General features: G+C 42.3%; 1 protein-coding gene and 1 long non-coding RNA gene across 15 annotated transcripts in view; one reads left to right on the top strand and one right to left on the bottom strand.

The window, feature by feature from the left end:
• Positions 1-13,924, top strand: part of LIMS1 (LIM zinc finger domain containing 1) — a 105,323-nt gene extending 91,399 nt beyond the window's left edge. For 4 of the 12 annotated variants that reach the window (XM_082357353.1, XM_082357350.1, XM_082357344.1 and 1 more), the window contains exons 3-10: positions 3,031-3,097; positions 3,740-3,860; positions 4,220-4,369; positions 5,630-5,780; positions 6,217-6,309; positions 7,418-7,466; positions 8,765-8,840; positions 9,029-11,197. In XM_082357353.1, the coding sequence (XP_082213479.1) occupies positions 3,031-3,097; positions 3,740-3,860; positions 4,220-4,369; positions 5,630-5,780; positions 6,217-6,309; positions 7,418-7,466; positions 8,765-8,840; positions 9,029-9,176 (855 nt within the window). In that variant the 3' untranslated portion in view covers positions 9,177-11,197. Of the gene's footprint in view, positions 1-2,959; positions 3,098-3,739; positions 3,861-4,219; positions 4,370-5,629; positions 5,781-6,216; positions 6,310-7,417; positions 7,467-8,764; positions 8,841-8,955; positions 11,200-11,225 lie in introns of those variants that run through there. The other 8 variants (XM_082357354.1, XM_082357351.1, XM_082357348.1 and 5 more) reach the window with 4 other exon arrangements.
• LOC309612078 lies at positions 4,359-27,833 on the bottom strand. 3 transcript variants are annotated; one of them, XR_014234930.1, is made up of 4 exons: positions 27,727-27,833; positions 25,551-25,784; positions 15,400-15,549; positions 4,359-4,496 (listed from the first exon to the last, which is right to left on the bottom strand). It is a non-coding gene; the product is annotated as an uncharacterized lncRNA (long non-coding RNA). The 3 variants fall into 3 exon arrangements; XR_014234931.1 differs by lacking the exon at positions 4,359-4,496 and having other exon boundaries at positions 12,813-15,549; XR_014234932.1 differs by lacking the exon at positions 4,359-4,496 and having other exon boundaries at positions 12,813-15,549; positions 25,551-25,788; positions 27,727-27,809.
• Between the last annotated feature and the right edge of the window lie 15 nt (positions 27,834-27,848).

Below are 27,848 nucleotides of genomic sequence, written 5' to 3'. Positions count from 1 at the left end.
GTTTCCTCTAATATGGAAGGAATCGTGATTCCTCAGGAAGCTGGACCCTGGGGGCAAGGCTGGTGGGCAGGAAACCTGGGAAGACTTCTCACATCTGCATGTGGCTGGAGGTGAGACCATCAGCACAGTTTCAAATTCTGAGCTTTCTTTAAAGCGGCAGGATTCTTCTTTTCCCCCAAAGAGAATCTTCACGGAACTCCAAACCAAACTTAGAACCATTAAAAGCAGGGCTGTTCTTGGCTAGGGTCCCCTCCCCATCCTGGCGGGTCCCAGGCTTCTTTGGCATTTTGTTAAACACTGCGAATTTGGAGCATTAGTTTTTCTTATTCTACAGGCTTGTTCTATGATAAACCAGTTCTCGGTTGTACCTAGAAAGACAGTATTCATGGAAGTTTGATTCTTCCAACTTGATGCGTTCTGACTTTTCTTCATTTCACACCCTAGAGTTTTACTTTGGATCAGCCTCCGGCCTTTCTCCTGCGCTCAGAAATCGAGCCATAGTATGTCTGATCATTTCTACATGCTTAGAAAAGAGGCAGCTCGTTCTAGCAAAAGAAGCTCTCCCTTTGCAGAAGTCTTCATTTGGGGAGCACACCCCGGGCATGCAGGGGGGTTGCCATAGGGATGGCTTCAAGGGCCCATTTCTGGACCCTCAGATTCTGGTCTCAGGGCCTGTTCATCCTAAAATCGATTTGCCTGATGATATTTTTGTATTCACGATAGCGCTTAGTCCTCGCCCTTGACGAAAGGAAGGGATCTGAAATCTTACTCTGACGAATTGCTCTAGGACCCCCATCAGAAGAGATTTTTGGGGGGTCCCTAAACCCACAGGGCTACCCGCCTTTCCCGGCCTTATGTATTCTCTTGCTAAGGATGCAGCCCAGCTGAGGAACCGTATTGGGTGTTCTGTATGCGGATAGATGGCAGGTTTGGGAATGTGGGGAGTCGTCGTGACAACTGTCTTTTAGGACTTTGCCCTAATCTCGTCCCCTAATTTCAAAAGGACTCATCGTTTTAAGACAGAGAGAGGCGTGGAGAGAGGCTGCGGAAGGGCGGGCGCGGTGGGAGCCGAGCAGAGCAGGCGTGACGCTCACCGGGCTCCGAGCGGGTCACGGTCCAGCCGGGCTGCGTCCACGGCAGCATCCTTAAGCCCCACCGTGTCCTGCCCACCTGAATCACAGCTTTAAAGACTTATTCCAGCCACAACCGGCCCTAAGCTTTTCAGTCTTCTACTAACAAATACAACATATATGCCAACTGCTGGCCTCCTTTTGCTTTGTTTTTTTAAGCAATATGTGTCTTTCTCTGTTCATTAAATGCAGAGTCATTGCTGATCATTTATTTTTCTCCTTACACTTGATTTTAATGGGTCTCAAAAGTCTGTGACAGATCTTTGGTCGAGTTATTCCCATCGAAAATACTGATTTTAAAAACTGATAAATTAAAACTGCCACTCGCGTGCGCAGTGGCACTCTGCTTCCGAAGGCTTTACGACGCCTTGTTACCATTACCCAGCCTTTCACTAGTAAACTTAAGTGGCAAGTTGAGACAGTTTGAGTCTCCTTCCTCCACTGAACAAGACGGGGTGGCAGGTAAAAAGTTGATCATTTCTAACTACAGTTATTTCTGCATTTTTATATTATGTTTCTTTAAAAAATTACTGCTAAAAGCTCAATATCAGATTTCTATGAATGTACACAGTATACACTCAGTAAAGGAACATATCTCACTTATAAATAACTTCTGCTTTGGGCTACACGTTACAATGCATTGTGACGGAATATTGAGTAATAGTGTATTGAGTTAATATCTTCTGTTTGTAACTTTAAAAAATAGACTCATTAAATGTATCAGAGCTCATTCATTTGAGTTTAAAAATGAAGTAAGACTTTTTCTGGCACACGATAAATCTGCTTTGCCCGGAATGCCAGTTAAGCTGTAGGGGATATGGTCAATATATTGAATGAGCTAAATCTGCAGCTAATTTCCATAATTGAGGAGATTGAGTTGACAACTGGAACATCATTAAGCATGGATTTTGATAATTAAACAATATGTGATTTTGACAAATAACTTGTAAGGAGCTCAGAGATTCAAAGGGATGCATTATATAATTCCCACAACTTATTTACGTGAAAAGGGTACAAGCAACCCCCAAAATAGAAAATAAATCTAGAATTAATGTTGAACCCTGAGTCTCCCAGGAGTCAGTCATCTTTATTCATGGAAGCATGAAATAATGGTGAGGGTAAAGAGTGGCCCTGCTCATCTCATTAGGGTTTGCTTCTCATGTAAATAATTAAATAGTGAATAAAATGTAACATTCGTAACATACCTATGTTTTCATCATTTGTATACCAACAATCATTGTAATGATAACTTAATCCAGAAGAAAATGAATGTTAACCCTTAGGGCCTTATGGATTTGGAAAGTAAAACAAATTTTAAAGTTTCACAATACATTTTAATTGCAGAGAAATATGGTAGGATGATCAGTTAAAGACCTTAGTGGAAAAAGTGTTGTTGTAGCATAAAACTTTTGGGGGGAAATGAAAGGAAAACAGTTCAAGGAGAGAAATGAAGGATACATTTTCCACCTATAGGAAAAGAATATTTTTTAAAACGGGTTTTGGCCCCATTTAAAAATGTTTACATTTTTTAAAAATATGCTAGCACATTTACTGTTCGTAAGTACGTATTTTCAACGTGGGGGGAGGTTTGTACGTCTGTGCACATTTTCCGGGGGGGTGTCTGTGGCTCTCGTCCGATCCCTCCGGGTGGAGCCAGTGTGGAGGAGCTCACCCTTCTCTGGGGGCGGAGGATCAGTTCTGGCCTCAGCGGGTCTTTCCTGTGCCCACACTAGGTGCCGGGAAGGTACCGAAGTGTGTCCGCCTTTACGGATCTCAGGAGGATTACAGATTCTGGGCAGAACTTTAGTCCAGAAACCTCTTTCCTCCAGTCTCCGCAGAAAAATTCCATTCATCCCGGGATTGTTTCCTATTTACGAGCCGGCGGTACTTTCTGTTTCAGTTTGAAGGAAGGAAGTACTGTGAACATGACTTTCAGATGCTCTTTGCTCCGTGCTGTCACCAGTGTGGTAAGTTTCACTGCCGAATGCAGGGTGAAAAGTAAGTTCCCTTCAGAACGACTTCATAGCACGTGCTCATAGGAAGGAAAGCGTGCAGGTGCTTTGTCAGCCCTCTTCCCGTCAGTAATGTTAATGACGCTTCTCAGGGCCTGTAGGGTGAAGGTAACCGCAGGACTCACCGGACTTCTGTTCGATGCCCCGTAGGATTCCTTTCTCCCCTGTCAGTGCAGCCCGGGCGGCCTCAGCGGGGACCTTGAGACGCGCAGGGGTGGCCTGCGTGTCACACGGCAGGAGAGACTGGGGACACCGAGTAGCGTGCTGACAAGGTTGAATGAAGGAAGAAATTAAGTATGTGGTACAAGAAAACGTGCGGTGGATTTCTGTTTTCTGTGTCCGTGGCCAGAAAAAACCAAAAAGACCTTCGGGAGAGGGAGAGCCCAGTACCTCCTCTGGAAAAGCAGATTCAGAGATGTGATAGACAGCCTGAAAGTGTGGCGGCTACAGAACCCAAAACAAGGACTCAGATGACGCGGAAGCACTTTTCTAGTAGCGCTTCGTGCGGGCGCCGCACACGTGGGGAAAGGGGCAGGTGTTTTGCCGGCGGCTGAGGGCGGGGACACCGCGCTGCAGCCGCTGCGCTCCTCTCCGCAGGGGAATTCATCATCGGCCGAGTGATCAAAGCCATGAACAACAGCTGGCACCCCGAGTGTTTCCGCTGTGACCTCTGCCAGGGGGTCCTGGCAGACATCGGGTTTGTCAAGAGCGCCGGGAGGTAGGAGCAGGTCACCCCGTCACCTGTCGGGCACGGGTGGGCAGAGTGGCGCTCCGCGGTCGCGCGTGCTCCCTGGGGCCTCGGACACGGAGTTGGGGCGTGGGGCCCGGTGTCTGCGGGAGAGGCTACCGCAGGGAGTGTCTCAGCCATCAGTCTGGTCCTCTGGGAGGGATAAATAACTTCCCGTGTGAAAAGTCGGGGCTCGGTTCTGCTCTTTTAAGCCCAGCGGTGATGTTTAAAGAAATGGTTTCTTTAATTTCTTTTCAGAGATACGGGAATCTTTTTTTTTTTTCATTATTAGGAAGAACCTTAGATTTTAAATTTAAGTTTCTAAAACAGTTTTGGCTCTGTCTGTTTAGACATCTGTGTCGCCCCTGCCATAACCGAGAGAAAGCCCGAGGCCTTGGGAAATACATCTGCCAGAAGTGTCATGCCATCATTGACGAGCAGCCTCTGATATTCAAGAACGACCCCTACCATCCAGACCACTTCAACTGTGCCAACTGCGGGTATTGCAGTGTCTTCCTTTTCGTTGTGCAAAGAGAGGGAGCCAGTGATCACACTGATCTGTAGTCTTTCTGTTACTCTGGCACCCAAATCGGTTTCCTTCAACTTTTAATCTGGAAAACGTTAAACCTGTGGAAGAGTCAAGAGAATAATACATAGAGAACCGCCATACCCTTCATTCAGTTTCACCAGGCAACATGTTGCCACATTTGTGTGTGTGCGTGTACACGCGAATGTATACACATACGTTTAACTAGTCAGCTCATATTAAAATACCCCTAATGATTCCCACAACTGTTTTTCATCACTGTGTTCTTCCAATACAGGATCCCCCCAGAAACAAAAAACTTAAAAAGGTCTTATCTTCATACGTGCATAACAATGTGTGACAATTAGAGTGTTATCTTAAATTACATTTGTTACTTTTGCTGTATTTACACCTAAAGGGAATTTTTTTTTTTTCCTCAAAAGCTCATGATAAATTGTTAGGCTGTGAGCTTCGGAATCTGCCATCTAATATAAGAACTTAATGGAAAAGATACTTTACTGTAGTCAGCATGACCATCCGTGCTAAGTTACGGTAGGGAATGGAGAGCTGGGGTGAAGGCTGACAAACAGCTTCTTTTGGGAGTTCAGTTTCTACCTTATCTCGTCCTCTTGCCTGTCCTCCCTCGGTTCATTTTTCATGAGCGCTTCTAAAGAATCTTTTAAAACCGATGAAATTCATCTTGCTTTGGGGCCATCTCTGTTTATGGACTCAGGAGACTGAAAATAGTAGTGAACTTAAGCATTTGGAGGAGGAACGGCCTGAGCATCTCGTTTGTGTATTTTCTATTAACCTAAAACTATTCTTAGCAGCTTGCTAGTGAGTGTCAGTAAGCGGAACTAGTCTCCAGACTCCTCGGTTATTTTGGGAAGATAATGTCGGCGGGTCTGCCCTCACGACTGGGATCCTCCTCCCCAGCCTTTTAAGGGAGACGAGGGACTCTAAAGTGACAGCAGACAGGGGACGGTAGCTGTGGCCGGTGTGGTGGTGTGTGTCCGGCCTATCAACACTGCATGATGTTGATGTTTGGATACGAATCTGAAGCCTGTGCAAGCCTCTTGATCAGACTACTCTGACCACCTCCAAGGGGGAGAAAAGCAGCTACAGGGGTTGTTGCGGGTTCTCTTCGGAAACCTTCTCGGAGGCACATGGGCTGCACCGGTTGCCTGCCTGCCTTGCGGTGGCGCTGCTCAGCTGGTCCCTTTCTCGTGGGCAGGAAGGAGCTGACCGCCGACGCCCGGGAGCTGAAGGGGGAGCTGTACTGCTTGCCGTGCCACGACAAGATGGGGGTCCCCATCTGTGGCGCCTGTCGCCGGCCCATCGAAGGGCGCGTGGTGAACGCCATGGGCAAGCAGTGGCACGTGGAGGTGAGTTCCCTGCGGAGGGGTGGCCGGGGCCCTCGCACGCCCGAGGCTCAGGTGCGCTGGCGAGGCTGGGAGATGCTGAGGGGCACACGTGGACCTCGTGGAAGACTAAGAACATAGACTCTACACGGCTCCGTGACCTCCAAGTGACGAGGCAAGCAGTGCTCTTGGTTCCTAGATCCCTGAGGCAGGAGGTGTCCTGGTCCAGCCCAGAGATGTGTCCCCACGTTCACCTCTGTCCTCACTCTGTGCTGTCGAGTCAAGGCCTCCGGACGCCTGGACGAAGGCTGGATGCACCACAGGGTCACCTGTGGCCCAAATGACATAAGCACCCCAGGCTGTCACGGATCTCCTCTGAGCTACTTCAGCTTTGGGGTTTTGCTTCACTGTGTAAATAAAACATGGCAATCCAAGTATGACCTAACGCAATTTCTTTCAGCATTTTGTTTGTGCCAAGTGTGAGAAACCGTTTCTCGGACATCGCCATTACGAGAGGAAGGGCCTGGCGTACTGTGAAACCCACTACAACCAGGTAGGGACGGGGCTGGTGGAATACTACACACACTTGTATGAACTTGAGCTTCGCAATGCTTAAGTACAAGGAGAGCTCTGGGAGAATGTACTTTGGGCTATAGCGATTGCTTTTTTAAAATATTTATTTATTTATTTATTTTTGGCTGTGTTGGGTCTTCGTTTCTGTGCGAGGGCTTTCTTTAGTTGTGGCGAGCGGGGGCCACTCTTCATCGTGGTGCGCGGGCCTCTCACTGTCGTGGCCTCTCTTGTTGCGGAGCACAGGCTCCAGACGCGCAGGCTCAGTAGTTGTGGCTCATGGGCCCAGTTGCTCCGCGGCATGTGGGATCTTCCCAGACCAGGGCTCGAACCCGTGTCCCCTGCATTGGCAGGCAGATTCTCAACCACTGCGCCACCAGGGAAGCCCGCGATTGCTTTTTAACGTTTTATTTGGAAAATCATTTCAGGCTCGCAGAAAGGTTGTAAAATAAAAAATACAAAGAAAATACCTACCTGTTTTACTCAGGTTTACTACCTGCTTCATCATGTGTGTGTCCTGCCCTCTCTATGAAGACGACACTTACGTAAATGCACGTTTCATTATATACAAGTTTATGTACACATATAAACACATGCGTATTTTTTCTGAAGCATTTGATGATGAGTTCCCCATGCTCCTTTACCCCTAAATACTTCAGTGTACATTTCCCAAGAATACGGGAATCTCTTATGTAACCGTGGTTATCTGTATTGATTACTTCAGTCTGTCCATTCCAGTTCTGTCACTTGACCCAATCAAGTCCTTCTGGCCTTTTTTCCACTCCAGAACCGAACCCAGTGTAGGGTTTTCATGCTCCTTCAGCTTCCTGAAATCCAGAACATTTCCAGAGCCTTTGTTTGTTTTTGATCATGATGAAGAGTAAATTCTTTTCATTGCAGGAAGTAAAAACTAGTCAGTGAACTTTTACTGATTCTCTCTCTAGTAATGGCAAATTCTGGGTTTAGGTAGCCAGCTATTTGTTTTTAAGTTGTACAAAGAACTGAAATTATTTATATTAAATGTTTGGTGTTCTGATACTTAGTTGTAACACATCTTTACTTTTTTTTTTTTTCTTTTTTTTCATTTTCAGCTATTTGGTGATGTTTGTTTCCACTGCAACCGTGTTATAGAAGGTGATGGTAAGTACCTGCAGGGATTTTAACCTGTAGGGCACCGTTTTGACACAAAAACCCTTGGGTCATGTGAAGATTGAAAAAGGTTGTTTGCAATGTGATGGTTATCCGTTACTTTTCCTCTTTCTTTGCATATTTGCCAAGTATTCTCTAGCAGGGCGATGCTAACTCCTCAGAGGTGGGCTTGTGGCTCGTTTGTGGTGATACTTTAGGCCAGTGCCGTAGGGTCGTTACCATAGCAGCGGCTGACCTAGGGTCGTTACCATAGGAGCGGCTGACCTAGGGTCGTTACCATAGGAGCGGCTGACCTAGGGTCGTTACCATAGGAGCGGCTGACCTAGGGTCGTTACCATAGCAGCGGCTGACCTAGGGTCGTTACCATAGGAGCGGCTGACCTAGGGTCGTTACCATAGGAGCGGCTGACCTAGGGTCGTTACCATAGGAGCGGCTGACCCCAAGGCCTCTTCTCCTTCCGGTTCCTCCTTCCGGAAGCTGCAGGGCGTGTTTCTTGGGAGCACTTAGGAAGGGTCCCCTGCACCCTGGCAGTTATCTCTAGGTGTTTCCAGGGCCCGCCCCCTCGCCCCTGATTGATGGGGACGGGAAGGAAGCAGCTGTGTTTGCCAATAGGCGCAGCAAGTTCTGCCAGAAGTTTCCTGGCGAAGTTGCAAACATTCCTGCTTCAGCCTCTGAGCAGAGAGCCTAAGTCGGCAAACGCTTTCTGAAACACTGCCCGTGTGCCCTTCACGAAGGGGTGGGTTCAGGAAAGTGATCTCTAGTGCCTTTGGGAATAAATTTTACCCCCGCCCACGGAAGGCAGCTGCCAGGGGAGGGAAGCTCTTGCCTTAGTGTCGGCTTGGCAGACAGGCTCCTGCAGGCCGGTGAGTTAGCGTCTGGACTTTGTTTTAATTACCTGCTGTGCTAGGAAAGCCAGGGGCCGCGCCGTCACAGCTTGGCGGTTGGGGGCGGGGCTGGGGGGGTGTCGGCGTGAAGACCTGGTACCTGCCATTCGGATGCCTCACGGGAGAAGAAAACATGAACCACCAATACGGGTTGAAAAGGCAACGGTGATCTTCCCTAAGGGGAAGCCTACAGTCGTGGCAGACAAATGCAGAGCTGGGGTTGTGTGCGCTAACAACGTGATGAGATAAATTAATAAATAACGTCGACCGATCTTGTGAACGTCAGTTAACGGCACGAGATTTTCAGTGCCGTGTGTGGCTCTTCGGTGAGAAAAGCCCTCGAGGAGGGCACCCAGCCCGGGACGGGCGGGTGCGCTGAGTGACGGCCCCCCTCCTGTCCCCTAGTGGTCTCCGCGCTCAACAAGGCCTGGTGCGTGCACTGCTTCGCCTGTTCCACCTGCAGCGCCAAGTTAACGCTCAAGTAAGTCTGCCCTCGGCTCCCGCGAGCGCCGCCACCAACACTTAGGGGGCGTTGTAAAAACATTCGCAGAGTTTAAAAAGAATGATCTGATGCCTTATTTCTTCTCTCTGTTCAGGCCTTCTAAGAGCAAAGGTTCTTCCTTTAATTGTTCCCTGTTTTCTCCTGTTCCTTCTCTGTCCTGCGCAAAGGGATAAGTTTGTTGAAATTGATCTAAAACCAGTCTGCAAACACTGTTATGAGAAAATGCCAGAAGAATTTAAGAGGCGACTTGCCAGACGGGAGAGAGAAGCAAAGGATAAGGACAAGCAGAAAAAGAAAAAGCCAGTCTGTTTGTAAACTTTTCTATCCCTCTGTCATCATTTTCACTGCTTTCTCTTTGGTTAGTCCTTTAGAATATGTTTTCATTCGTTTTTGTCTCTTGCTTTTTTCGTTACTTTCGGGCATGTATCTGTAGCCAGGAGAGATTGAAATAGAAGCGTTTGTCCCATGTAGAGCTGGTCCTTTTGCCTAATTATTAAAGTTACACACCTTGAGAAGGGTTCACACTTAACACTGGCTTGTACTTCACTTTCGTCCCTGAACCTGTAGACTCTCAGCTCGTTTTTTTAATCACAATATGGTATAGATTTCTTTTTTCTTTTTCCAATGGATTCAAAGGGAAGAATTCTAATCTCCTAATAGATACTGGAAAAGTTTCAAAGTATTCTTGTCTGATAATTGCAGCTTTTAAAATCCTGGTTTTTGGTTTCTTTGCCTAAAATAATATAATTTGATCAATTCCAGTGTTGCATGTTCTAAGTTCTATATTAAACTGAATCCTCTCAGCATGTTTCCTGTCTAAGCAGAGACCCTCTAGGTACATAATAAGATACGGCATCTCTGGTGTGTGTATTTGTGCTTTCATTTGCTGCCCACATGCTACTGATTATGAACTCATTTTCTTGATGTTTTCAAACTCAATTGTATTCCTGATTTTTATGGGAAATATTTCAATCTTTGAAATTCTCTTGAATTGCTAGCATGATTGTCCCCGTTCCTTCATTGTACCATTGTGTTCTGAGCTCTAAGAGTTTTTTTATTGTTTAAAATTAAAGAGGAATTAAAATTCAGATATAAGATGAAAACAACGTAAGGTTTGTTTAGCAGTATCTCTGGGAGCAGGGATAATTTATTTCTTTCATCAAAAACATGGCGGTTTTAATAGCTTTTATTCTAAGAAGACTTTGGGAGAACTTTTAACTCAATGGTACTATTTAAATCAAATTGCCAGTTGAAATGTAACATCATTTGAATAACTGTCAGCATTAGGCTCTCTGAAAAACAGTAGAAAATAATTCCCATGTGGTGCTTTAAAATAAAAGATTTTTCACTTTAAATGTGTGGTCAGGAATTAACTTTGTCATTAATGTTGTTCTTTAAAATTATATCAGCAGATATAATAATTTGTCACAGCTGACAGTATATCACTGGACCTGTCCCACAAATGCTTCCTAAACATAATTTCACAGAAAATGAGCAAGTTGTCAAGTTCTGCATTTGCTCCATTCACAATTAAGGACCCACGATTTCAACGGCGATAAGCCCTCATACCTGTCAGCTGGAGCTGCATCACCCCTAGCTAGGAGGCCGTCTCAACACCTGTCCACAATTGTTTTACAAGTGAATTGAGAGTGTGTATTGCCCTGGCTTGTTAAAAAGAGTTGAGTTCTCCGTATATGCGCCATTCACAGATGTGACCACAGGCCACAGGTCACAGATGTGACCACCTGGTCCACTTGTGCTCTTGAAGAGTGATTTAAAGCTTTCTGTCAGACAGCCAACCAAAATAACCTATATATTATGTTAGATTTTTTTCAAGATGCTTGTTGTTGTTGTGGGGATGGGAGGCCAGGAAAGATGAAACCTCACAGCTACATGATGTAAAATACTAAGTAAGATGATTTTGCCTTCAATAAAGAGAGGATCATTCAAATTACAGAAATACAGTTCTTTGCTTTGAATGACTGTTCTTTAAAAGTGCTCTCATGGTACTTTAAAATGTGATTGACTTTAATTATCTGAATTTTATTTACATTATATTCCCTGTATACTTAGCACAGACTAAAATGTATCAATAATATCCATTCTGTATTACACAGATAGATGGACAAGATCCGTTTACAAGGGCAACTTTCTTCAAATGATATTGTGAATTTTTTATGTTTACCATAATGATTAGAATTGAGATTAGAATTAAAGTTTTTTGCTAATACGAATATAGATGTTATATGCATAGTGTCTTCATTTACTTCAGTAAAATTACTGCACATTATTTGTCTGTCTATATACAAATGTTGACTACATTTCCACTAATTTCTTTTTTATTATTATTATTGTTATCTTTAGGAATAAGTTTGTGGAGTTTGACATGAAGCCAGTCTGTAAGAAGTGCTATGAGAAATTTCCATTGGAGCTGAAAAAAAGACTTAAGAAGCTAGCTGAGACCTTAGGAAGGAAATAACTTCATTTTATTTTTTCTCTTCTATGCAAAGATAAGAGATTACAACATTGCTTGACCTGATACACCCTTACTTAAAGCTGCATCGCAAAATAGTTGAGAGTGAAGAGGACCTACTGAGTGGTTTTCTTCATCTCCTTTTTCTCATTAAAAAAAGTTTGTGTAATCATATTTAAAACATGGATGAGATCAAAATTTGCCTTTGTTAGTAACCCTTATCAATTTGAAATGTCAACTGTACTTAATAGCAAAAGAAACATGGTTAAATGTTAAATTTTAATTGAGGTCCAAAAAGTTAAATATAACTTTTAAAAATGAAAGTGAGGAGTCAGCTTTTACATGACTCAGATAAAAAATATAAACACTATTTAACTTTGTACTCAAAAGCAAATTAATTGCAACTGCAGTTTGGGAGGATATAAGAAAGAAAAACAACCAATCAAGAAAAACAGACCTTACAGAATCTTAGTACATTTATCAAACTAGTGGCTGTAAAATGAATATACACATTACTAAGATAAGAAACAAGTATATTCAGAACTACTTGATTTGGGGATTTTTGTTGTTATGGTTAAGTGCCATAATTCCTATGCTTAGTTTTATATTTTATCCTCCTTGTGAACGTCTTCATACAATAATTACTTAACATAGTAGTTAGTTAGCTGATAGTATTCCTTTCTAAATTTTTGCCAAAAAATTTATACTAGGTATTTGAAAATACAGTATACTTTACAATATTGGGAAAATGAAGTATTTTTTAATGTATTACAGCAATTATGCTTCTAAGGTTAAGGTCAAAGATGTAGTCTTAGAATAGGACATGAAATTAAATGTTATGTAGTTTGGAATGTATCACTTAAAAAAAAAGTGAATGTATATGTATTGCTCATATTGCCTTTATAACCATGCTAATATCTATGCTTTATACATAAATGAACTTGCCTTGCCTTAGAAAAATACATACATTAATCAGGAATTCTAGCTGTTTCAGACCTTACGAACTAAAAACAAGTGCATTGACTGAGATTTGTAAACTCAAATTCATTTACCACAGCTATGATTATATGTTAAAATTTTTTTCACTTTTTGGGGAAACACATTGAAATTAATTTCTGTAATCTTACTAGAAGAGAATGATGTTGATGTGTGTTTCAAATTTTTCATTACAAATCTCATAATTAGATTTTATTTACTATAAGTAGGAGGTATAAATGACACTTTTAAATTGGAAGAGGAATGTTCAAGTATCAATTTTAGGTCAAAAGTAGTGAATTATTTTACTTTGTAAAAAGTTTTATCCTGAAGTTTCTGGACCAGTCTTTCCTGATAAACTTGTATGCAAAGCAAATTTTCTGAACATTTTTTAAATGTTGCTGCTGCTATGTTATCACGTAAAAGAAAGTTGCCAAGATGGACTTAGGGGAAAATTATTGGTTTTTCCAAAAATTGCTGAAATATTGTTTTACCATTAAAAAAAAATCTCAGGATGCTACCAGTCTGCCATTAAAATATTTGTATGCATGTATTTTTTAAACATTTGTGCATGCACTTTACAGAGTAAACTGTATGTCAGTCTTCAGTTAATTTATAACCAATTGCTTTATTTTTTAGTGTTCTTTTAGAGTTCAAAGAATTATCAGTGATTGAAGATAATCAATATATAGTTTAAGACTGTGCTTAGAAGTCTGAAACTGTCTTTGCATTTGACAGCAAGAATCAAAATCCCTTCAGCGTGCCTTTGTTAGCTAATATATGACCAGCAACAAAAATCTTCAAAGTATTTATTAAATACTGTACTGTGGATACAGGCAGAATAGTGCAGGGTTTTCAGTCTGGGGTCTTGAGGCTAAATTCCTAAATGCTCTCACACCGGAAATTCGGAGCAGAGGCGCCCATTTGCCTGTGTTCCTAATCACTGGGAAGAGGCATGGGCTCAACTGCTGCCAGGTTTACGTCTCTCCTGCAGCCAGAGGCCCCACTGCTCACCCCTATCATAAAATACGAGTTCGTATTTTCTGCAAGTCTGCCCCGTTGAGCCTCCAAGGCTGTGGGGTGTTTTATCCAGACACACACCTCCTCCGCTTTAGGGGACACAGAGCCCTCACTCGTGGGGGGAGGAAGGGCCGAACAGTTGTCAGTGGACGAGAGGACGGAATTGCTTACTTTACGGTGTTTTGCACGGCTTCCTCTGGCCGGAGAGAAACTCAGGCTAGTGAGCAAATCTTGGCTTAAAATCCTACAAGGCAGTTTGAAATAATTCACTGTTTACCACTTCTAGGTGGTCTTTTTCTTATCAAGCCTAAGATAATTGGGAAAACGTTTGGGTACAAGTCAAACGTTCTTTGGATCATGTTCAAAGCCTTATTAACATTGTAACTGATGGTAGATCATTTTGCCTCATTTATTTGCCAAAATAGCAATTTCTAACTTAAGGAAATTTTGAGGTCAGCTTACAGCATTGTTATTGTATTTCATTTTAGATTGTAAGCTCAGTGGCAGGGACACTATGTCAATAATTGTGTTTTTACATAGCAACCCGTGCAGTATACTCTTGGTGCTTAATAAATGTTCATAATTGTTAAAAATACTGTTGTGTTTTGCTTAACTTGAATGGCTTTGAGACATGGAACCATGAGAATATAGGACTAGTGCTTAAGAAAGTTGATTTGGAAACAACCTAAGCATCCATTGACGGATGAATGAATGAAAAAATGTGGTCTATATAACAATGGAATATTATTCAGCCAGAGATAAGAAGGGAATCTTTCCGTTTATGACAACGGGGATAGGACACTATGCTAAGTGAAATTAAGTCAGAGAAAGACAAATACTGTATGATCTCACTTATATGTGGAATCATTAAAAAAAACTCCAATAATCAAAAAGCAAGAGTCATAAAAAAAAACAAGAACAGACTGGTGGTTGTCAGAGGTGGGGTGGGAGGGTGGAGGTGAGCAAAATGGGTGAAGAGGGTCAAGAGATACAAACTTCCAGTTATAAAATAAACAATTCATAGGGACATCATGTACAGCATGGTGACTATAGTTATTAATACTGAGTTGCACGTTTGAAAGTTGCTAAAAGAATATATCTTAAAAGTTCTCATCATAAGAAAAACATGTTAAAACTGCATGGTGGGGACTTCCCTGGTGGCGCAGTGGTTAAGAATCCGCCTGCCAATGCAGGGGACACAGGTTCGATCCCTGGTCCGGGAAGATCCCACATGCTGCGGAGCAACTAAGCCCGTGCACCACAACTACTGAGCCTGCACTCTAGAGCCCGTGAGCCACAACTACTGAGCCCGCATGCTGCAACTACGGAAGCCCGCGCACCTAGAGTCTGTGCTCCGCAACAAGAGAAGCCACCGCAATGAGAGGCCCGCTCGCCGCAACTAGAGAAAACCTGCACACAGCAACGAAGACCCAATGCAGCCAAAAATAAATTAATTTTTTAAAAATTCCGGGAAAAAAAAACTGCATGGTGATAGATGTTAACTAGACATTGTGATCATTTTGCAATGCATACAAATACGGAATCATTATGTTGTACACCTGAAACTAACTTGATGTTATAGGTCAGTTACACTTCAATTTTAAAAAGAGTTCCACATTTTTTTTTTAAAGCCATTTTAAACTTTTACTTGTATGTAGTTTTTTTCTGGAACACAGTTTAAGTGGTACTATATCTAAAACCATGTAAAAATGTCAAACAGCCTCTGTGCATTCACAGGGCAGCTTCCTTGTAGGTAACACGGTGTTATTTAATCCTGACAATCACCCAGGGCTGTGAAGTCAAGGAGGCCCTCTGAGCTTGCACGGCAAGACGTGGCGTGTCCAGAACCTGAACCCAGGTGGTTCCTGTGCTTCCGAGCTTGTGCACATTTCTGCCCTGTTACTTGGTGGATGTCTGTGTGTATGAAAAATTCAAGTCTTCTTGAGTATATCACAGAAACATTCATGTATACGAATAAAAGCAAATGGCCTGATTGCTGTATACAAGGCAAATCTTAGAACCAGGTACGCTGGTGGTGGAGTCTTCCCACCATTCACTGTGAATTCTGACCTGCTTCAGTTCTTTATCTTCACACCCTTCAGCTGCCCCGTGCTCTTGGGGCTCCATCGTTCCCGGGCTCCTCCTCTCCTTCCTCAAACGTCCGACCTGAGTCCTGCACGCCTTGTCCTCCCCTGGGCAGGTGCAGGCCTTGGCTTCCTCCTGCCCAAGAAAGAGAGGCGATTACAGCACAGCATGGGAGGAAGCATAAGGTTTTGCAGGATCACACGGGCAGCACCCCGCAGGTGGCGGGGGAAGGTCTCCTGGAGCTGGATCTTGAAAGGAGAATAAATACCCACTAGCCCGGCCTGGGAGCAGGGGCCCTGGCCCTCTTCCAGTTCCCATTTCCTCCATTTTCCCACTGCCCTTAGTGGTATCACCAGCTCTCCAGGCTCCCAGGCTAAGGTCGAGTTGCCGTCTGTTCTCCCCTCCCCCACCCCTCCCATCCCCACAGCTAAGGACTCCAAAGTCCAGCCCTTCAGCTGCAGAAGGTCCCAGAGCCCTTCTTCCTCCCAGCTGGCGCCCTGGCTGGCTCCACGCTGTCCTCACTCTGCTGTGACCTCCAAGCAGCCATCACTCGGCTCCCCTTATTTACCAGCCTCATTAGGCTCACCGAACAAGCAGGTCCCAACCTATTGCTGAGTCTGTTTTCTCCCAATGGCCATGCCCATCACGCAGGACTATCTTTCCCGGACCTTCACCTGCCCTCCTGAGATCCATGTACCCTCCTCACTTTTGAGACTCACATCAAATTCACCCCATTTTTTAAACCTTTCCCGACTTCCTCAAGCAAAACTAGTCACTCTCCTTTGCTCCCCAAATCCTCTGCTCACACCTCTGATTCAGTAGTTGTTTTGAGCACTTGTATGTATTGGTTTGTGTTCCTGCCAAAAGGATGGCTCCCAACGGAAGGACTCGTTTTGTCCTTGTACCCTTGCCACTCACAGGAGGAGCTCGGCGATTGCTGGATACTTGGCAAAGCGCATTCCACCCTGAGCAGTTTCCAGCATTCCACAAAGCTATCAGAACTTCTAGAGCTCAGAAGCAGCAGCGCCCATGGCCCCCAGCTGGCCCTGGGACACATATGTGCTACGACAGACCATGCTGACTCTTCATTTTCATTCATCTCAAGGTATTTTCTAATTTCCCTCGTGATGTCTTGACTCATTGGTTATTTAGAAGTATGCTGTTAATTTGCACATATCTGTAAATTTCTCAAATTCTGCTCTGTAGTTGATTTCTAATTTCATTCCATTGTTGTGGGAAAACATACTTCGTATGTATAATTTCAATTTTTTTGCACTTATTGAGGTTTCTCTTATGCCTTAGCATATGGTCTATGCTGGAGAATGTTCCATGTGCACTTGAGAGGCACGTGTATTCTGCTGTTGTTGGATGGAGTTGTCAATAGATGTCATTTAGGTCTAGTTTGTTTAGGGTATTGTTAAAGTCTTCTCTTTCCTTGGTGATCTCTGTCTAGTGGATCTGTCCTCTATTTTTAAAATATATTTGATGACAAAGAAAAAATTATAACACTGTTCAGTGGCATTTATAGTTCATGTACATGTAATATAAGACATCTGCAACATAAAGGGGGGAAGGTAAAGCTATCTATATGGCCATAAAGTTTCTACATTCTACTTGAAATGGTGAAGTATTCGTTCTGAGTACTCTGTGAATAATTATCTATATTGGAAGCCCTAGAGCCACCATTTAAAAAACAACTATACAAAGAGATATATTCAAAAACAATAGATAAATCAAAACAGAATGAGAATATTATTATACAAAATACTCAAATAACCAAAAAGAAGGCAGAAAAGAGTAAACAGAGGAATTAAAAATGGAATAAACAGAATCCAAATAATAAAATAGGAGACATAGATCTAAACATCAATAATTACATTAAATATAAATGGACTAAACGTAACAATTAAAAGACATTGTCAGAGTGGATAAAACAATACCTAACTATATGTTGAACAAGAAACTAGCTTTAGCTTTTCTTGTCATTTTATAATGACATACGTACATTAAAAGTAAAAGGATGAAAAAGAAATATAGAAACTTTAATCAAAAGAGCTAGAGTGGCCATATTAGTATCAGACAAAGTAGATTTCAGAGCAAAGAAGATCATCGGGGATAAAGAAGGACATCACACAATAATAAAGGGTCAATTCACCAAGAAGACACAACTATCCTAAATGTGTTTGCATCTAACACCAGAGCTTCAAAATTCATGAAGCAAAAACTGACAGAACTAAAGGGAGGGAAAGACAAATCCAAAATTATAGCTGAAGACTTCAATACTCCTCCCTCAGTAATTGACATAATTAGGAGAGAGAAAATCAATAGTGACACAGAACTGAACAGACCATCAACCCAGTGGATCTAATCGACATCTGTGGAACACTCCACCCATCAACAGCAGAATACACATCCTTTTAAAGTGCACATGGTAGATTCACCAAGGTAGACTATATCTGGGGTCATAAAACAAACCTTATCCATTTAAAAATAGTAACTAAAATCGTGTAAAGTTAGTCCTCTGACCTTAATGCAAGTAGACCAGGAGTTGATAAGACAAACATAACAAGAGAATCTCTAAACACTTGGAGGTTAAACAACAGACTTCTAAATAATCGACGGATCAAAGAGAGAAAGTCAAGGGAAATTAGAAAATGTCCATATCCCTCATGAACTTAAATGCAAAATCCTCAAGAAAAATTAGCAAATTGAATTGAGTCGTTTATAAAAGGTTAATACAAACTCATCCATAAAAAGTCATGAAATTCTGAAAAATGCTGTACCATAGATGAAACTTGAAAACATAAGGCTAAGTCAAATAAGCCAGGCACAAAAGGACAAATAATGTATGATTCCCATTATATGAGGTTCCTAGAATAGGCGAATTCATTAGAGACATAGAGTAGAGGGTACCAGGGGATGGGGATGGGGGGATGGGGAGTTACTGTTTAATGGGTACAGCGTGTCTGTTTGGAATGATTAAAAAACTTCAGGAGACGGATAGTGCTGATGGCTGTACAACACTGTGAATGTATTTAATGCCATTGAATTATACACTAAAAAATCGTTAAAATGGTAAATTTAATGTTATGTGTATTTTACCACGATAAAGAAACAAGCCACGGAGCAACTCAGCCTGTGCGCCACAACCACTGAGCCTGTGCTCTAGAGCCCGCAAGCCACAACTACTGAGCCCGTGCGCCACAACTACTGAAGCCCACACGCCTAGAGCCCGTGCTCCGCAACAAGAGAAGCCACCGCAATGAGAAGCCCACGCACCGCAACGAAGAGTAGCCCCCGCTCGCAGCAGCTAGAGAAAGCCCACGCTCAGCAACGAAGACCCAATGCAGCCAAAATATAAAATAAATAACTTAAAAAAAGAAGCAATATCAAAAAAAATAAAAAATTATAAAATAGATAACCAACAAGGACCTACTGTATAGCACAGGAAATACTGCTCAATATTCTGTAATAACATAAATGGGAAAAGAATTTGAAAAAGAATAGATACATGTATATGTATAATTGAATCACTTTGCTGTACACCTGAAGCTGGCTCAACATTGTTTAGCAACTACACTCCAATATAAAATAAAAATTTTTAAAAACCCAAAAAACATACAATCTAACTTATGGACTGTGTTGATAGCTAATTTTTATTTAAGAAAGATTTCCTACTTAACTCTACCAAATGAAATGCCAAAAGAAATTTTATAGGCTGTTGGCTATGCTGTATTTTTAAATAATTATACTGTTTCAAAATATGGTATACCAATTGTTAAGACAAATTTTGCATTTTCTATATTTTACTTCTCTCTCAAAATACACCTGTGCTTCCTTTTTAAAAAATAAAATACATTATGAAAAAAAATCATACTTAAGAGTCCTGCCCAGAATGTGAAGCTTAACTGACTGATGCTGCTCATTATAGAAAGAATAAAATGTTTTCTCTCTCTCTACCTTTTTATTTTTTAATTAATTAATTAATTTTTGGCTGTGTTGGGTCTTCGTTGCTGCACGCAGGCTTTCTCTAGTTGCAGTGAGCTGGGGCTACTCTTCGTTGCGGTGCACGGGCTTCTCACTGCGGTGGCTTCTCTTGTTGCGGAGCACGGGCTCTAGGCGGGCAGGCTTCAGTAGCTGGGACACGCGGGCTCAGTAGCTGGGGCACGCAGGCTCTAGAGCACAGGCTCAGTAGTTGTGGCGCATGGGCTTAGTTGCTCCGCGGCATGTGGGATCCTCCCGGACCAGGGACCAAACCTGCATCTCCTGCATTGGCAGGCGGACTCTTAACCACTGCGCCACCAGGGAAGTCCCTCTCTATCTTTAAAAAAAAAGAAACAAGCAAAACACAACACCACCGTGTGGGGTGTATCCTGGGAATTCAAGGAAGGCCTAACATTCTAAAATCCAATGTAATCATATTAACATCTTAAAAAATTACATGATCGTATCAACTAATACAGAAAAAGCATTTGACATATTTCAATGTCCATTCATGATAAAAACTGTCAGCAAACCAGGAATAAATGGAAATTTCCTTAACTTGATAAAGGCATCTACAAAAAACCTATAGCTAACATTGTACTTATTGGTGAAAGTCTTTCTCCTTAAGATTGGAAACAAGGAAAAATGTCCTCTCTCACCTGTCTCATTCAAAATTGTACTAAAATTCCTAGACCATGATGTAAGGCGAGAGAAAGAAATAAAAGGCATACAGATTGGATAACATGATTGTCTATGTGTAAAATCCCAAGTAACCTACAAAAAAATTTTTTTAAAACTCCTTGAATTAATAGGTGAGTTTTAACAAGGTCACAGGATACAAGGTCAACAGACAAAAACCAACTGTATTTCTCTATATGAGCAATGTACAGTTGTAAGCTAATATCTAAAAAACAACATTTACATCAGCTCTATGAAAAATGAAATAGCTATAACCTAACAAAACATGTCAGGATGTATATACTTAAAACCACAAAACACTGATGAAACTGAAGACCTTGAATAACTGGTCCATGCAGTGGATTGGAAGACATGGTAGAGATGGTGATTCTCTCTGCCCTAATCTACAGATTAAACACGTCTACAATCAAGTTCCTGCAGAATATTTTATAGATACAGAAAATGTGATTGTAGAATGGATGTGGAAAGGCAAAGGAACTAGAATATAACAATTCTGACAAAGAAGTGTAAAGTTGGAAGAATCACAGTACTCGATTTTAAGACATATATAAAGCTGCAGCAATTAAGACAGTGAGGTATCTGTAAAAAGTTAGATGCATAAATCAATGAAACAAAAGGGAGAGCCCAGACACAGATGCTAACATGGTCATTTGATTTCTATAAAGGGGCCATAGCAATTTAATGGAAAAGGATACTGCTATAGCAATTAGACATCCATAAGCAAAAAGGCTCTTGACAAAAACCTTCCACTTAATGAAAAAATTAACTCAAAGTGGGTCATACATCTAAAGTGTAAGACAGAAGAAAGCCTTCGTGACCAGGGGTCATAAGTCCTTAGATGTGACAGCAAAAGCATGATTCAGAAAACAAAAGAATTGATAAGCTGCACTTTATCAAAATCAAAAAATGTCTGCCTTGTGGAAGACACTGTTGAGAGAATGAAATAACAAACTATAGACTAGGAGAAAATGTTTCCCAGTTACATGTCTGACAGAGAACTTGCAGTCAGAATACCTAAAGCCCACTCAAAACTCAACAGTGAGACAACTGTTGATGAAAATTCAATTAACAATCAAGGTAGGAAGAAAAAAAAGGAATTTTATTCGAGCCAAACTGAGGATTATAACCTGGGAAGCCGACTCTCAGAAGCTCTGAGAACTGTTCCACCTGTTAGATGTCGAAGGCACAGTCATAAACAGTTTTCAAGACAAAGGATCGTAAATCAAAATGACTTACTGATATTTCGCATAAAGTTCACCAAGGATATATAGCCCAGGTGAGCAAGTCACCATGACCCCGTGCAGAGCTGGGAAAGAGCACGATTCTTTCAAGAAGTCACATTGCTAGCTCAGAAGGAAGGAAAAAGGAAAGCTCTTTACCTTCGAGCAGGCACTCCCATGTTTGAGGAGGTCTGGTTAATGTGTGATGCAGATGCACACTGCTCATTAGGGAGGGAGGGGGAAAGCCCAGGGGACACAGAGAGAGAACTTGATGTTTAAATTTTCCTGTCCTGCCTTGAAATGTAGATTTTATTTCATCACAACAAACAACCTGATTAAAATACGGGCAACAAGTAAAACACAGAGTTTACCAAACAAGATATATGGATGGCATATATGCCTATGAAAAAACGTCCAGCAATATTACCTGTGAGGGGCTAAAACAGAACCATGACAAATTCTGCTACACACTTTTTAGAGTGGCTTTAATTAAAAAATGCTGACGATACCAAGTGACGACAAGGAGGCCGAGCAACCAGATCTTTCATGTACTCCTGATGGGAATGCAAACTTGAGATGGCCACTCTATCAGCTTGGCAGTTTCTTGTAAAGCCATACGGAACACCCACTATAGGATCTAGCAATCCCACTCCTGAGTCTTTTTTTTTTTTTTTTTTTAATCCACTGGAAGTTTTATTTCTTTAGGATTTTATCCCAACCAGTTGTTTAAAAACCGAGTAACACAGACCTGGGGGGTAGGGATTGGGGACTGCACCTCCCTCCTCCTCACCACGGACAGCAGTGGGAAAGAGGGAGGGGACGGGAGAGGTGGCTACAGCAAGACAGCAGCAGCAATAATGGGGGCAGCTACACCCCAGAGCCAGCTCCCTCCTCTCCTAGGCCCTGGCTAGAGCCCCTATGGCTTGGGGTGGGCGGTGGGTAGAACCCACCCCAGGCCCTCCCCCATCCCTCCTCAGATAGCCTCCTTGGGGGCTCAACCCATTTCTTCCGGCAGGAGACTGAGGCACACAGAGAGGAGGGCGTGGGAGAGGAGGATGCTGGAAAGGCAGGGAGGTGGCAGAATGAGGTGAGAGGCGTGGGCGAGACCCTGGCTTGGAGGCCTGAGTCTTTCTTTAGAGGACTTATAAGCAAAGTTTTCCTTAAAGGACCAGAGAGTAAATATTTTAGGCTTATAGGACATAGGTCTCGGTCACAACCAACTACTCAACCCTGTCACAGCGCAAAACAGCCATAAGACACCACATAAACGAATGGGCATGGTCGTGTTGCAGAAAAATTTTATTTGCAAAAACAGGCAGCCAGGGAATTCCCCTGGTGGTGCAGTGGTTAAGAATCTGCCTGCCAATGCAGGGTACACGGGTTCGAGCCCTGGTCCGGGAAGATCCCACGTGCCGCGGAGCAACTAAGCCCGTGAGCCACAACTACTGAGCCTGTGCTCTAGAGCCCGCGTGTCACAACTACTGAAGCCCGCGCGCCTAGAGCCCGTGCTCCGCAACAAGAGAAGCTACTGCAATGAGAAGCCCGCGCACCGCAACGAGAGAAAGCCCGCACGCAGCAACGAAGACCCAACGCAGCCAAAAACAAATAGATAAATAAATTTATTTAAAAAAAAAAAAACAGGCAGCCAGTCCACACACAGGCCATAGTTTTCAAACCCTTGCCCTAGAGAAATGACAACTTGTGTTCATTGAAGAAAAAACTGGTAAAAAAATGTTTACAGCAGCTCTCTTCATGACCACCAGAAACTGGCAACAACCCAAATGCCCTACAACTGGTCAGTGGATAACCCTGTGGTCCGCTCACCTGTGGAATGTTACTCAGCAATGAAAAAGAATGAACTATTGAGGATGCAAAAAGTTGGATGAATTTCAAAGGCATTATGCTGAGTGAACAAAGCCAGTATGAAAACACACTGTATGAGTCCATCCATAAGACATTCTTGAGAAGACAAAACTATAGTGCGGGGACTGATCAGTGCTGGGAGGGCGTGACTCTACAGCAGTTGTGTGAATCAGTTTGGGGAATGATGGAGTTGTTCTGTATCCCAACTGTGGTAGTGATTACATGAATCTATGCATGCCTTAAAATTCATGAAACTATACACCCCCCAAATGGGCAATTTTTCTATGTGATTATTTACCAAAAATACCGACGTCAGTTTTCCCTATTAAAAAGACAGTAATTATCACTTTGTGCGTTCATTTCTTCACCACCTAATCCCTCCACTGTTTGCAGGCTGCTTTTTGCCTGCACCATTTCTTTCAAAAATCAACTTACAGGAAACAAGTCTAAAGAGTTTTCCTCAGTCATCATTCCTGATCTTTTTGCAGCATTTTACACTGTTGATTATTCTCTCCTTAAAGCTCTGTTTTTTAGCTTCTGGGACGCTGTAGTTTTGGGGTTTTCTGTCAGCCACACTGACTGCTACAGGTAGTATCTATTTTCTAACACAACTTGTTCCTTTTTAAGTTCCACGTCAATAGAATTATGAGAGCTTTGCCATCCAACACACCAGACATACATGGCAATTGAGCACTTGAAATGTAGCTGGTGCTCCTGAGGAACTGGATTTTTAATTTAATTAATTTAAAATTTAAAACTTGCTATTCAGTTATTGAGAACTTCTAAGTATGTTTGGAACAACTTGGGTATATGCATCTATTTTTTCAACCCTAAATTTTATGAAATCTAAACACAGATTCAATTTCCATAGACCAGATTTTGAACGCTTGGTACAAAAAAAAGAATGTAAGATAGTTTATTAACAACTTGCTCATATTAATTGCATGTTGAAATTATAATGTTTTAAATATACTGGGTTGAATAAAAGGTTATTCAAATTAATTTCTCCTGTTCCTTCTTACTTTTTAAAGTGTGGCTTCTAGAAAATTTTTAAATCCATGTTGGGTCACATTTTATTTATATCAGACAGCACTGATTTAGGGACTTCAATTTCCAGAGACACATATATACAAACACACATGTGCGTGCATATATATACATCTATATGTATACACATATAGATGTGCACGTACAAATGCATATACATACGTGTGTGTATACACATTTCTTAATTTATGATTTGTGCAAGCTCTGCCTCCATGATCCCAGGCAGGGTTGTGCTATCATGTGATAGTTCTAAGTCCTTCCTCAGCTCATGGGTGAAAGATCCATTTCTGCACTTCTAAGGCAGTTTAGGTTGTACAGACATTGAGAGTAGCATGTACAAAAGCCTCTATTTTCACAGATGTGATGAAAGCAAAAGTTTTAAAATGAAAACTTAATTATGTCCAAGAAGAAAAGATAGCATCGGTGGCAACGAGCAGTCCTGTTGGTTCCTCCTGTTTCTGAGGTCCTTTATGAACATTTTAACCTCGTCATGTCTACTAAGTTCAAAACTCATGAGAATATTCACAGTGCTACCTACAAGTAGTTTAGGATTACTGTAGAATCATACAAAATAAGAGCGCTGAGAAAATGATGGGATGAACTGACAGTATGAGTGATTCTGAAGAAAGAAAGAGTCATGTGATTACACGAAAAACAAGGTGTCTGCCAGGGAAGATAATCAGCAACAGAGGACAGGGGGACTTGAGGAGATGAAAAAACTCTTGATTTTGATCAGCATCAATGCTGGATGCCTGTCAGTTCAATTAATTCAGAAGTTGAGGACTCAGATTAATCAGGTAAAACTGTGGCTGATGAAAGACGTCATAAGTCAGATATTTCTATGGATTCAACTCTCATTTGAATTAAATTTGCAATGCATCAACATGAGTGATGCAGCCATTAGAGCGGAATCCATCCCACTGGTAAGGTGGTCCTCGTAGAGAACATTACAGTTAGCTGTGTGATTTGGGGGAAGGATAATTACTTGTGAGAACAAGTTGGGATGGATCTGGTCCATGCTGGGAAAAGATGTGGGCTAGGATGGACATCTTCCTGGAGAAGAATGTCTATTTTTAAAGCCCAGCAGGACAGATTCATCCTCCCATTTGGTGAAAACTGAAGTTTCAAAGCTTAATAAATGTATGTAAGAAAAGCCTCTTGAGTGCCTCAAAGTTTTCTCTTTGGCTTACTCCTTTTCAGTATATTCTAGTAAAACAGATTAAAGGTAGTAATTTTACCAGGTGTGCTTGGCAAAGTTGCTTTCCTGTCCACTCCTTTGGTTTCCTTATCTGTCGACTTGAGCATAATAACAAACAACATTACCTTCACGAAGTTGTTGGAAGCATCAAATGAGTCAATACATGTGAAGCTGTTGGGCTGCACCCCGCAGGCCTACAAGCCCTGTGCTTGCCCAGCTTCAAGACGGAAGAGCCCGGAGTCAGCAACAGAGACATCGATGGTTTAATGGATGGGGGAGCTTACGCGTCTGAAGCAAGATCCTGGAGCAATACCCCACTGTGCCCAGCGGACCGAGGGCAGGACGGGGTGGCATCTTCACTTCCTCGGGGAAAGAGAGATTACCAGTTATAGGGGAACTGAAGTCAGGTGGGCTCATTAGTTACCAGGGAAACCAGTATAGGGGCAGGCCCCTCACCACTCCCTTGATAAGCTATCATTAGCTGGGACCTGGGGCAAGTACTAGGTGGGCCAAAGGTTCGTTTGGTTTTTTCCATAAGATGCCTCTAGCAGCACTTAGTGGTCTTTAACTTCAGTTGAAACAATTTTGTTAGACTGTATGTGACAGCTGTCATATCAACGTGCATTTAAAAAAAGACTTATCAAAATTGGTGAATTTTTGTGTAGCCATTTTAATATTGAAGTTGGAAGGGAAAAAAGCAACATTTTCGTTATATTATGCTCTATTATTTCAAGAAAGGTAAAAACACAACCGAATTGCAAAAAAGGATTTGTGCAGTGTATGGAGAAGGTGCTGTGACTGATCAAACGTGTCAAAAGTGGTTTGTGAAGTTTCGTGTTGGAGATTTCTCGCTGGACGATGCTCCACGGTCAGGTAGACCAGTTGAAGTTGATGGCGATCAAATTGAAACAATAATTAAGAACAATCATTGTTATACCACGCGGGAGATAGCCGACATACTCAAAATATCCAAATCAAGCATTGAAAATAATTTGCACCAGATTGGTTATGTTCATCACTTTGATGTTTGGGTTCCACATAAGTTAAGCGAAAAAAACCTTGACCATATTTTCACACGTGATTCTCTACTGAAACATAATAAAAACGTTCCATTTTTAAAACAAATTGCGATGGGCGATGAAAAGTGGATACTGTACAACAACGTGGAACGGAAGAGATTGTGGGGCAAGAGAAATGAACCACCACCAACCACACCAAAGGCCAGTTTTCATTCAAAGAAGGCGGTGTTGTGTCTATAGTGGGATTGGAAGCGAGTCCTCTATTATGAGCTTCTTCCGGAAAACCAAACAATTAATTCCAACAAGTACTGCTCCCAACTAGACCAACTGAAAACAGCACTCGACGAAAAGCATCCGTAATTAGTCAACAGAAAACGCATAATCTTCCACCAGGAAAATGCAAGACTGCGTGTTTCTTTGATGACCAGGCAAAAAAAAAAAAAAAAACTGTTACAGCTTGGCTGGGAAGTTCTGATTCATCTGCCATATTCACCAGACATTGCGCCTGGGGATTTCCATTGATTTCGGTCTTTAGAAAATTCTCTTAATGGAAAAAAATTCAGTTCACTGGAAGACTGTAAAAGGCACCTGGAACAGTTCTTTGCTCAAAAAGATTAAAAGTTTTGGGAAGATGGGATTACGAAGTTGCCTGAAAAACGGCAGAAGGTAGTGGAACAAAAGGGTGAATACGTTGTTCAATGTAGTTGTTGGCGAAAACGAAAAATGTGTCTTTTATTTTTACTTAAAAAACGGAAGGCACTTTTCGGCCCACCCAATACTAGGAAGATCAACTACCCAAGGTAGGCTCTTCCCTCCCAAACCAGCCACCCTTATTCACATCCAATACGATTGAAATAAAACAGAACCAGAATGTTCTGTTTTATTTTCCCTCTTTATAAAGGCAATAATTGCTCATTGTGGAAAATTTGTAAAAATTGAAAAAGCAAAAAGGATCGGCTGTAAGAGGCCAGGTTAGTTCCATGTGTTGGATAAAAACGTATTGTCTATTAAAAAAAAGGATCAAAATTATCCATAACCATAAATCCTAAACTCCCTGTATACACGGATGTGATCTTTTTAACCCTAAAACCTACTGAAAACATTTTATGAAACTTGTTTAGAGCTAAGACCTAAAAATTCAAATTCCAAAAACGAGCGCTTTGACACACGACTGGCGCCGAAGAGTGACGTCGGCACCGGGTACACGCCGTCCGCCTCCAGCGCCTGCGGGGCGGGCTATTCACGGACGCAGCTACTCGCGGCCCGCGTCGTCGTTACGCACCTTCTACCGCGTCACACAGCCCGCGAGCTTCTCATTCCCGCGCCGCGCAAGCGCAGTCACCTCCGCACGCCGGCGCCCGCGGGCCTGCGCGGCGCACAGGGCTGACGCGCCACGCACGCACG

The sequence above is a fragment of the Balaenoptera borealis genome, assembly GCF_965194805.1.
Source record: "Balaenoptera borealis genome assembly, chromosome: 15".
Classification (NCBI taxonomy): domain Eukaryota; kingdom Metazoa; phylum Chordata; class Mammalia; order Artiodactyla; family Balaenopteridae; genus Balaenoptera; species Balaenoptera borealis.
This window is presented reverse-complemented; position numbering and strand designations above follow the sequence as displayed.